Below are 12,264 nucleotides of genomic sequence, written 5' to 3' on the forward strand. Positions count from 1 at the left end.
AATAAAAGGTGGAGTGTTAGATCAAAATTAATTCATTAAGGGCATGATCGTCATCTTACCAATCTCATTTAATGTTTAATTTTTTGTGTTATTGGAAATATTAATAGAAATGTCTAAAAATTTACATAATAAATCAAAATTTTGGAGTTTTTTAAAAATAGTATATTTCGATTTTTGTTTTTTTTAATTGCGAATTTTTTTAATTTTTTTATAGAAAACTTGTATTTTTGAAAAAAAAAAATAAAAAAACATATGTATAATAAAAAAAACTACATTTTTAACTGCATTTAAAAATCAATCAAAATTAAAAAAAAATGGAATATTTAAAAAATACTATAATTTTTTAACAAAAAAAAAAAAAAGCAACATTTTAGGCACATATATGCATATTTTTACAAATGTATATTTATGTATATTTCATATACTATATTATTTGTAAGGAAATCATAAGAAAACTCTTTTTATTTACTAATCTATAAGCACAATAGAATAAGTATTTTATTCAATACAAAATAAAATATAAAAAAAATTCTACAAAATTTCAAAGCGTTTTCATGTCTTCATATCAATATTTCCATATTTTCTTCAATTTATAATTTTTCACTTCTTCAACATTCACCATAATTTCTTCCAAATTTACAAGAAAATGAAAAAAAAAATTATTGATGCAAAAACACTCATAAAAATACATATGTGATTTACATGTGATTAACATATGAATCATATGCGATTCACATATGAATCACATTTACATATGACATCATATGTAAATTACAAATTCTAGTCTATTCACACTAGATATGTAAAACAAATATGTAAACACAGATATGTAAAACAAATATGCAATACAGTTGAAAGGGCTTCAATTCATGTCTCTACAAAACACGGATAACCTATATGTAATATCATAAAATGTCTACGCATTTGCAATGTTAAAAGTTAGATTAAAATGAAATACATACGTATACAAATAGTTAGAAATTTGAATCCTTACTGCATCATGTATATGTTGTTAGATTTTACATAAGGATCAATATTCTACTACTAAAACAATTTGCATAAAAAAATACCTCAAAAGTTCCAAGTACCTTAAATTTGCATTGTGCAACTGAAGTAACTCTAACAACTATGTCAGATTGAACTTGTTCCTCACTTATTGTAACACCAAAAAATGAGCACATTGTTTTTCTACCAGAATTTGACTTAAATAAGCTACCAAAGTTGCTAAAAAGTAAAAATTTGTAACACCAAAACATACACACCTTCCAGTAACAAATGTTCCAATTGGAAGAGGTCTAACTGTAACTGTACCATTTAAAGCTTCTTCAAGAGCATTAGATGAAATCGTTGTCTTAATAGGGACTCTAAGCTTACTTAAAAAAGGAAAAGAAAAAACAAATATATGACTATTTTAATCCAGCATGAATTCAAAATCAAAAACAAAATCCATACGGTTTTGATAGAATATACCTGAATAAAGTTGTAAACATTGTATTCATAGTTCCAAGGTTTGATAGATCAATTTCCAAGTCTATTCCTTCAACATCAAGAGCCTATACATTTCATACAATATGTTTCGTAGTTAGTATGAATCCTTTTGTATATAAACAAATAGTTTTTTATTACTAGCGTTTTTGTCAGGATTGTTGGGTTTTGAGCATTCTAACATTACTAAGTGTACATGCAACCCTAAATACATTGAATCTATGTTTTCTCTATTATACATGTAAATATGAATATTCCAAGGTATTACCCTATCTAGCATACAATCTTTGATACTTTGGTAATATAACAAGTTAGAATACATACCTTGTTGATGTAGCTTGACTCCATGTAGCTCGAGAGCCTAGTGCCTCAAGTGTGACACCTCAAATGGTTCACACAACATCATCAACACTTGGAATAACCATGAGAAGAAGACATAAGACTTGGAAATTGGCTTGCCCTCCATATTATATACTAGTGCCAATTTCTCCAACCAATGGGGTCTTTATATAGTGTGCACATTAGGGTTACACCATGTAACCCATGACTTTACCCATTCCTTATGCTTCATGGGTTTTAACCTCCATGGAGTATCCATGGATCACCACATGGGTTAAACCCAACATAAGGAATCATAGATCATAAACCCACATATATAAAAATTAATGATTTACACAATCAATCCCTATATATTTAATTAGTCTCTTTTGATCACTAAATTAAGTCCAAATTAATTCTTCATCAATACTAATTAAATAGCATGATTTCATATTAATATCTTAGAACTTATAGTATATTAATATGTCACAAATATCTTCTTCTCATAAACGGTCTATCCAAATGTTCTGATGCCATGCAACCCAAATGGACCATGCCAATCGGGTCAAGTACATACCAAATATAGTTATGGACTTAGATACTAATCAAACAATCTCCCACTTGGATAACTCTAAAACTATTATTGTGTATGACTTCAGGAACCAACCAGCAATCGTAGCTCTCAAAAGCCGCTGTCGAACTCTGACCTTGTCGATGAACTTCTGACCTTTGTCAATGACTTGTCCATTAGATAAGGGATCATATATTCCTCCATTCTATATATCATATGGACTGAGACATGGATTATAAATCATTATCTCTGTCCATTTGTTGTTTCTCGATTTCCGATTCATGATGACTGACTGATTGAACAGATCAAATCAGTCCTGGCTTGGCCAAGCACTCACATGTGTCATCATTAAATCATCGAGGGGCCCACAAATATCGCTTGTTCTACTACTTGTTGAATCATACACAAATGTACGTTTTAACACATCGAGTTACCAATGCATTTTCGTGCAATCAATGTATGACATGTTTCTTGAAGAAAACTAAGCTCCTTTTGAAAATTTATAAATCCTTAATTTGTAGCCCATAAACCAACATAAACCCTAAACGCCCATTGAAAGGAAACTAATCGTCTAAAGAAACTAATTTTTGAAAAAATTATTCGCACCCGTCGCTTGGCACGGGCAGACAGCTACTATATATATATATATATATATATATATATATATATATATATATATATATATATCTTTACTATCTTATAAAAGAAATCTCACTATTTCTATAAATAGATTAAATATAATAATAATATTTTTTTAAGAAGTCCAAACCATTAAGCTAACGGTACAAGTAATCACCAATAAAAGAATTAATATTAAATTTTAAATTTAACCCTATTTAAATTAAATTGTACAAAAAATAATACAATAAATACAAATACTCAATGCAAAGATGTTACCCCGCGTCACTTTTCCTTCTTATCTTTGCTTATGACCTGGTCTTGAAATATTGAATCTCATTTAATTCGGCAACAAAAAAGCACAGTAATTTCCACTGCAACTCAAATTCCTAATCTCTAAGATTTCTTTAAAAAACCCTAGCCACCACCGCTACGACCATCGTAGCAGAACACAACCAACAATCTTGTTAGCATCTATGCCACCTTCAACCATCAAATTCATGTATTTCTCTGGTACATCTCCCCCCTGCCACTCTAGTTATCTTACATCCAACTGAAAAACCTTTTTCTACAGACGCTTTCTATTTCCAGATTTATCTTTTTCTCGGATTTCTTATTCCTTCAATCTACTCAACAAGGTACAATCTTTCTCTTTTGTTATCTGATTTCTCTTTTTTTAAAAGATTATTATTCCAAACTGGATAAATATCCTGTTTCTTTCCCTAAATCTTGGATGGGTTTCAATTGGTTGATCGATTGCAACAGATGGAGACGTGTTTTCTGTTTTCGATCCTGTCGCCGCTCCTGATTTGAACTACTAACAACTACAATACTTGCTTCTCCTTCACACACACACACACACACTCTCTCTCTCTATCTCTCTAAGAAAATGCAGGTAAAAATCGATCTGAACCCACTAGGACTTTTACATCTCCACCAGATTTGAACCACTAGGACTTTGGTGTGTTTTCTTTTGCAACCAAACACAAAGGAAAAAACAGACGCCTCTTTATTTTCTTCTTTCTTGGCTTAATGAAGGCTTTGATTTTGGTTCTCAATGGTGTTGAGGTGTTCATCGGCTGCCAAAGGGAGGTTCGCGGTGGTTGTCTCGGTGGTTTAAGGAGGCTATAATGGGATGTGGATTTGAGTGGTGGAGAAGATTAAGGCCGGCTGTGATGGTGGTGTGTATGATGGCAGGTGGTATAAGGTGAAGGTAGTTTATGAAGTGTGTTTGTTTTATCTACCACCAACAACTAGACCACTCTCTTTTAATTTCAGGTATGTTTATGCAATTGTGAGTAGGATATGCAAGACTTAAACAACAAAACATCAGGTGTGTTTGTTTAATCCACCACCAACCACCACTCTCTATCGGTTATCAATATCGATCTCTCATTTTCATCTCCAAAGCATACTTGTAATATTTTATATTATTTTTTTTATCAATTCTCTTTTATTTCTTGGTCTTTTTGTTGTTTTTACAGCTAAAATCAATCAGTGCAAAGTAACACATTGATTATTTTTCTTGCCAACACAGGATTGAAAACCTATGTTATGGATACCGTGGATGATCGCGGATGGTGCTCCAAACCGAGACAAGCAAAGTCTTTTCAGGATAATCACCCAATTTTAAAGCATTTTGTAAGCTCTTTGATTTTTTTGAACCGGTAAGCTCTTTGATTTTATATTTATTTAATTTTCATAAAAGTATTTATTTTGCTTCAGCTTCTAAAAACGATACAAGATTTTATCTCTTATTATCTTTTACTATGGGCTTTATCTTTTGACTATGGGACTTTTCTTATTATTTAAAAAGATCATGAGTTTTTTCATAAAGATCTTGGATAATGTTTGGTGCTTGTATGTCTTAAAGTTGTAAGTTTAAACAGTCTAATGTGATCGCAGAATTGATGGTTGAACTCATGATGATATGGAATTCGTGTGTCATGTTGAATATCTCTACATCAGTTTTATGATTTTCATGTTTTATTTGCATGAATGATCTAAACTGACACAACTTAAAAAACTCGAGACGGAAGCTGGCTAAAAAGTCATGACTTTGTACTTCATATTATATTTTCCATATTTCTTATCAAATACTCATTCTCTTCATCTTTCTAAACAGAGAAACAGATGATAACAAATGTCCCTGCTATAAAACTATGCTCAATTTGTTGTGTTTCTTTCAATTTTTGCATTTTCATCTTTCATTAGATGCCATTTTTTGTATTTGACTATTATGTTGACAGTTTATTTTACAACCAAGACTACAAGGAGCTCTTTTGTTTCACGACTCCTTTCGTTATGGTATTTTTAAGTTTTGATTTAAAATGATCAAATATTAAAGTTATGTGATGATCAAATACTCATTCTCTTCATTTTTTTTCCATATGTGTTTACAACCAACATTATTAGTAGAACGAACAAGAAAATGTCACATTAACGGGGTCGAGATTCATACATGTTTCATTTTTAAGTTACAAATTCATGATATTCAACTCGATTGTGTGTATGCATATAATCTGATGTTGGTTTATGTGTATGTGTATAATCTTATGTAGGTCTCCAGGTATTATCTGCTGCCCCTGCACTCTTTCTCTAATTGGGATAAGACGACAATCACTAGAGCCCGTGTTATTTAGGGAAAAACTCTTCAATAAATTATATTATTTAATGTGATTTTAAGTATTTCTTAGTTGGCTTAGTCTAGAAGGCATATATGTATCTGGAAATTGAATCTCATATGCGTTTGTAAAATTTATGAAGGGATAAACAATTGTTGCATTTATGGTTTATTTCTCGAACATGAAAACCATTTTTGTTTGTTACATGTTATAGTCTTTGATTGTAATTTTTTAATTAGTTTGGTGACTTTTTTAAAGTTCATGTGAGTGTTAAGAAAGTATCGATTTTAGAGATTTTGTCTAATTTGATTATGTTGATGTTAATTTTTTTTTCTTTTAAATTTAACGTATTATTTTAAGCTTATCAACATATTATGACATTTATGTTGGAGTGTTGAGAAAATAGCAGTGAACTTTACATTGATTTTTTCAATGTTATTAGTTAATTCAATTACTTTGAGTGTAGATTTTGAATTAATTTTTTTTATAAAAAATTTCAAATATAACATCAAAAGTTTTAAATTTTCTAAATTTCAAATATTACATTAAAATTTTAAAACTTCAAATATTAACTTTTTTAGGATATATAAATATTCGAACAAATTTATATAAATTACTTATATCCAAAATAAGTATGTAACAATAAAAAATTGTCATTTATTAATTTTGTTTGAAGATAAGCAATATTTAATTTGTTTGATCTCTGCCTAGGTATCGATTGGTCGTTTGACCTCTACTGCGACAAAAAAAAGCAACATAAATCATAATTATACTGAAAAAATGAAGATTTAATTGCATTTTTATCAATATTGTATATTTATATAAAATCCACAAAAAAACATTATTTTTAATTCGGAACAACACTTTTTTTTAACAAAAAAAACGTTTCCATACTTCTATTTTTTATTAACTAAAAAGTGACATCTGAATCACAAATAAACACCGAAAAGAAATGATTTGTCGAAAAGTAATTTATGTTCCTTGAAATATAACATATTTACGAATTGAAATAATTGTTGAAACAAATTATTCGCCGCCCGCCGCTTTGCGCAGGTAAACGACTAGTATATATATATATATATATATATATATATATATATATATATATATATATATATATATATATATATATATATATATATATATATATATATATATATATATATATATATATATATATATATATATATATATTCAAAACTGGAGAACCAAACGTAACTAATTGGGTCAGTGAATAGAGATAATGTTATTTTTCTAAACCATTCTTTAAGCAAATTTTATTCCATTGACCGAACAAGTAGAAAAGGTTAAAAGGAAACTTCATAGCAAAAGCAGTGGACTAGGAGTAGCCGAATAGGGGTGTTTTTCTTGCTCTCTACCAAAAGTTAGGCAACCAAATCAACATTTGTTTGTTGGTATGATTTAATACTTAATGCTTTGAATTGTATATCTGACGCATGTATATCATATGCCTATAAAATACATGTTTTTAATCGCAATGTATGAGGTGTTTGGATTTTTGTTTTCAACGTGATTGGTGCAACATTAAGAATCAGATTTTCATAAAGAAACTAACAATTATTATTATTATTATTATTATTATTATTATTATTATTATTTTTAATGTTACAAAACTAGATAATCATAAAATCCATATTTTAGAATTCATTTTATTGCAAGGATTTTATGTGTGAACTTATGAAAGAACATTCAAATTCATTTACTAAAAATTATGCCAATCTGTCCCACCTCGCTCCTCTTTCACTTAAAATAATCTACAAGAAATAAGCAAGAAACTTCCTTCAAATCTTCCACTTCAAATCACCATTTTTTTATTTTATTTTTTCCAACTACTTTCCAAACATTTTCTCCCAACCCCTTTTGACACCTTGACTTGACCTCCTACACACACGCATACGTCTTTATAAATCCATTCTCATACTTCACTAACATTCATATTCTTTAGTTTCATTTCACCCAAAAAAAACATATTTTTAACCAATAACCATGACTTTCATGATAAGTTCATTCATCCAATTCTTCATCTTCTCAACATCCAAGTTTTTCATCTACACCAAACTCAATTTTTCCATGAATGAATCCAAGATTCATGTTGAAAAAAAGATCCAACATTCAAAATTATCAAAAAGGATGCCTTCGTTTAGAGATAGAAGCTTACGAAGAGATGAGGTGGAGATGGTGATGAACAATTTGGGAATTTTCAATCTAGGGGACAAAATCCCAGAAAGATTGAGTTCTAATGATGCTTTTAACATTTTTGAAGAAGAAAACCCAAATTTGGATGAAGTTAAGGGAGCTTTTGATGTGTTTGATGAAAATAAAGATGGATTTATTGACGCAAGAGAGTTGCAAAGAGTTCTTTATGCTATGGGGTTGAAGGATAGAGCACAAATGGATGATTGCAAGAAGATGATTAGAGTTTTTGATGTGAATGATGATGGTAGAATTGATTTTGATGAGTTTGTGAAGTTTATGGAAGGAACATTTTGTTAATTTGTTGGATTCTATCTCTTTTGACTTTCCTATATGTATCTATTAAAAGGTTAATGCAAAAAAAAAAAAAATAACGATATATTTCCATTGATTTATTTATTTATCCTTTAAGTTTCATTTTTGCCTATTACAATGTTGTATTTTGGAAAATCTATTAATTAATTATAGCAATGTCATCCATAAATGAATAAATTTTACTACCATAATTGGATAGATTTTGCAAAATACAATGTGTTTATAAGTTTTCTTTTAGTTAATGTTGTAGTAGATATACATGAATTTAGGATGATATAATACAAAAATAAATGAAAGTATGTTACTATTTCATTTAGCCCTATTTTAAATAAGGGCAAATTGTAAAAAATAATCGTTATATCTTGGTTAGTTTTGTAGTTTAACAACTTATACTTTATTTTTTTTAATCAAACCATAAAAGTTTTATACGTTTTATTTATTTATTTATTTATTTTTTCAAGTTAACCATTTAGACATGATATATTATAAATCATTAAATCGCCAGTAATTTTGTTAAGTCGTGTTTCACCAATAATTTTCCAAATTAACTAGTCTTATTATATCTGGTCAAAACGTTTAATTTGAAAAAATATATAATTATCATGGTTTAATTGGAAAAAGAATAAAGTATGATTAGTTAAGCCGTAAAATTGCCCAAAATTATATACTAATGTTTTTTTAGTTTTCCCATTAAGTTATGCTAATTCATTCTTTTGGGAAGACTTTCAATTTGTATTCAAGACTATCAATTCAAGATATCTTATCTTTTTCATACAACACCATGAACACAAACTACACAAACTACTGATAATCTTAGAAAGACTAAAACAAGATTTATACACATCAATTAAACTAATCATAATTATGGAACTATATCACATTAAAAATGCTCATTTGTCACCAATAATCTCCACACGAGCAACTTCCATCTTCAAAATGATGAAATTTCTTAACATCTCTTACCACAATTACCCTCTTCGTGACTTTTGAGATTAATTTCATCACACAATGACAATCATCACAAATCCTCAAATTCTTTATAATACGAATTGGCACCTCTTCATGTGTTTTCAATAAAGCATAAGCAATTGCAAGCTTCTCACTATGAAACCCAATATAATCTTCCTTTTGTTCATCTTCAACATCATGCAACACATCACCCGTATCAACCACATAACCAATTTCCTTAATTTTACAAAACAACTCCTTCAACTTTTCAAGAATGTCAATAAACTCCGGATGTTTCTTATCACCCGAAACAAACACATGTGTTTGATTCTTTATCTCCAACCAACTCAACCCGGGTTCTTTTTTTATTTTCCTTTTTTTCATTAATTCACGAACTTTTGTAACCCCACTAAAGTTTCTACCCTTAGCATGAATATTCGACAAAAGGGTATATGTCCCTTCATCTTTAGGGTCCAAATTCATAATAAAGTCTCCAACTTTTTCACCTAAAGTGTGATTTCTATGAACGTTACATGCACTAAGAAGTGTTCTCCAAGCAATTGTGTCCCATTTGATGTTTGTTGATAACATGAAATCGAAAGCTTCATTTAATCGTCCTAATTTGCTTAAAAGTCCAACTATGCAAGTATAGTGTTCTAAAGTAGGGTCCACACCCTTTTGTTTCATTAACTCGTTCAAATAGTAAAACCCTTGTTCTACAAGCCCTAAATGTTCACAAGCAATAAGAACACCAACAAAAGTCACTTGATTAGGATCTTGACCCGATTTCAACATTTCTTGAAATAAATTCAATGACTTTTTACCAAAACCATGATGAGAGTATCCACATATCATTGTATTCCATGTTATAATATCGCGAGAAATCATACTTAGAAATATCTTTTCTGAAGATTTAATGTCACCTATTCTTGAGTACATATGAATCAAAGCATTTGTAACATTCGTATGACTTATGAAACCTGTTTTCTTTATAAGTCCATGTAACGAATGTCCATATCCTATAGAGGCTAATCCACCACTAGCATTGAGTAACACAGAAAAGGTAGATTCATTAGGGGCAATATCGTCATTTTGCATGGTGAGAAATAATTTTAACGACTCCTCGAACAACCCGTGTTGTGAATAAGCATCCAAGATTGATGTCCATGAAACTACATTTCGAGTTTTAAACATGTTAAAAACTTTTCTAGCACTTGAAATCTCTTTACATTTTCCATACATGTTGATGATTGAAGAAGATACATACACATCAAACTCAACATTGCTTTTTAACAACTTGTTGTGAACTTGTTGCCCTAAGTATAGATCTTGAAGATGAGCACAAAGACTAAATACACAAGTGTAAGTCGAATTTTCCCACTCAATTTGTTCATCCAACATTTTCTTTAAGACATCTATAGCTTCAGTAAAATATCCATTCTTAATAAGTCCATTCAAGATGAGATTATAAGTACAAGTATCAGATCCAGGGATTGAAACTAAAACCTCCATAGCTCCTACCACATCTGACACCATGGAATACAAACGTACAAGTGAATTTTTCACGTATTGATAGAACACTAATCCAGATTTCATCACGTACCCATGACACTGTTTACCTAATTGAATGTTCCCAATGTTAGAACAAGAAGAAAGAATCGAAGCAAATATATACTCATTAGGCTGGCAAAACTCGTCGTTCTCAGAAACCATTGATTTGAACAATCTAAGAGCTTCAAAAGAATACCCGTTTTGGAAAAACCCCGACATTAAAGAACCCCACGAAACTACATTTCGTTTGGACATTTTATCAAACACATGGCGTGCATATTCTAGTTCTGCACATTTGGAGTAAAGATCGATCAGTGCGTTAGTCTCGAGGATATAATCTTCAGAGATTTGATTAGAGACAATCAAACGAGCGTGAATTACTCTTCCGAGGTCAAGATTTTTAGTCCCGGCTAAGTATCGTAGGAGTTTGACAGTGTCATGTTCAAGCGCAGTGAAATGTGTCGGCCGTATCAGGGTGGAGATTGCCATAATTCCTCCGGAATTGACTATAATGGAAGTAAATCAGTATCCGAAGAAATCATGTTTTTGATCTTTCATTCTTTGTCGCAATTTTGTCTTTAATGATATGTTGTTGTATGTGTTATTTGAAGCTCTGAGATTGTCCTTAGGCCCTACCTATTTCTCATTCAAGTAATCATGTTGTGAATATGGGTCGGGTTTTATTTGATCCGAATATTCGTATTTTAAGAAATATAAGGAAACAAGTATATGGAGTTATTGCTCTATGGGTGTAAGGTGAGGCGGAAAGCTTCATTGTAGAGTATGGTGCCACTAGGTTTAGAATGCACTACACCTGTTTAAAACACCAAGTATATATGTATATCATGAAAGATCAAAGCACACGCAATCTTAAGTTGCATGTCATAAAGGATGTCACTAAATCCATGACTCTTAGTAAATACATTGTAAGCTACTAAGGAGAATGTAGATGGTTTCTTGACTATATAATGTATGATTCTATCAAGGTGAAACACGAAGATGACATGGATGTATTAAAATAAGAAAAAACAAATAATTCTAAACACCATAGATATACTTAAAAACATTTTAAACTATTCACATTTGTGGAAGAAAAGAGTAGCCCTTGAACTCGACCTTCATGACGATTAAGAATATCCAAAAGAAAATAAGTCCATACACCATACGTTTTTAAAGTTTATTCTTTTTCATATATCTTTAGCTTTTCAAGGAGTGTCATCTTATTTTTTTTTTATCATTTCATAAAAAACCTTGGTGGAGCCATATAGCTATAAGAGTGGGTTTTGGTCAATCCATACAAATTTGAGATTATATATATATATATATATATATATATATATATATATATATATATATATATATATATATATATATATATATATATAATGAATTATAAAATAAATTAGGGTTGTGATATAGCCTATACCATACAAAACTTGAAATTTAGTAAAAAGGAAAACATTGTTGTCTATGTCAATTAGACTCAATTTTAAATTATTTTAATATAAAACAATATTATGTGCAACTTAAATATACAATTTAGTTTAGAATGCATATATAATTATATTTTTTTTTATTGTTTGAAGAATTTTTCCACTCGTTTATATTTTGAAAATTATT

At 29.7% G+C, this 12,264-nt stretch overlaps 2 protein-coding genes across 2 annotated transcripts; one reads left to right on the top strand and one right to left on the bottom strand.

Annotated features, from left to right (window-relative positions):
• The first annotated feature begins 7,541 nt into the window (after positions 1 to 7,541).
• LOC111879749 (probable calcium-binding protein CML45) lies at positions 7,542 to 8,225 on the top strand. Its single transcript, XM_023876186.3, has one exon. The coding sequence runs from the start codon at positions 7,624 to 7,626 to the stop codon at positions 8,128 to 8,130; it is 507 nt and encodes a 168-aa protein (XP_023731954.1). The 5' UTR covers positions 7,542 to 7,623; the 3' UTR covers positions 8,131 to 8,225.
• A 669-nt stretch (positions 8,226 to 8,894) lies between these two features.
• LOC111879763 (pentatricopeptide repeat-containing protein At5g39680) lies at positions 8,895 to 11,431 on the bottom strand. Its single transcript, XM_023876200.2, has one exon. The coding sequence runs from the start codon at positions 11,131 to 11,133 to the stop codon at positions 9,043 to 9,045; it is 2,091 nt and encodes a 696-aa protein (XP_023731968.1). The 5' UTR covers positions 11,134 to 11,431; the 3' UTR covers positions 8,895 to 9,042.
• Between the last annotated feature and the right edge of the window lie 833 nt (positions 11,432 to 12,264).

The sequence above is a fragment of the Lactuca sativa genome, chromosome 3 (assembly GCF_002870075.4).
Source record: "Lactuca sativa cultivar Salinas chromosome 3, Lsat_Salinas_v11, whole genome shotgun sequence".
Classification (NCBI taxonomy): Eukaryota; Viridiplantae; Streptophyta; class Magnoliopsida; order Asterales; family Asteraceae; genus Lactuca; species Lactuca sativa.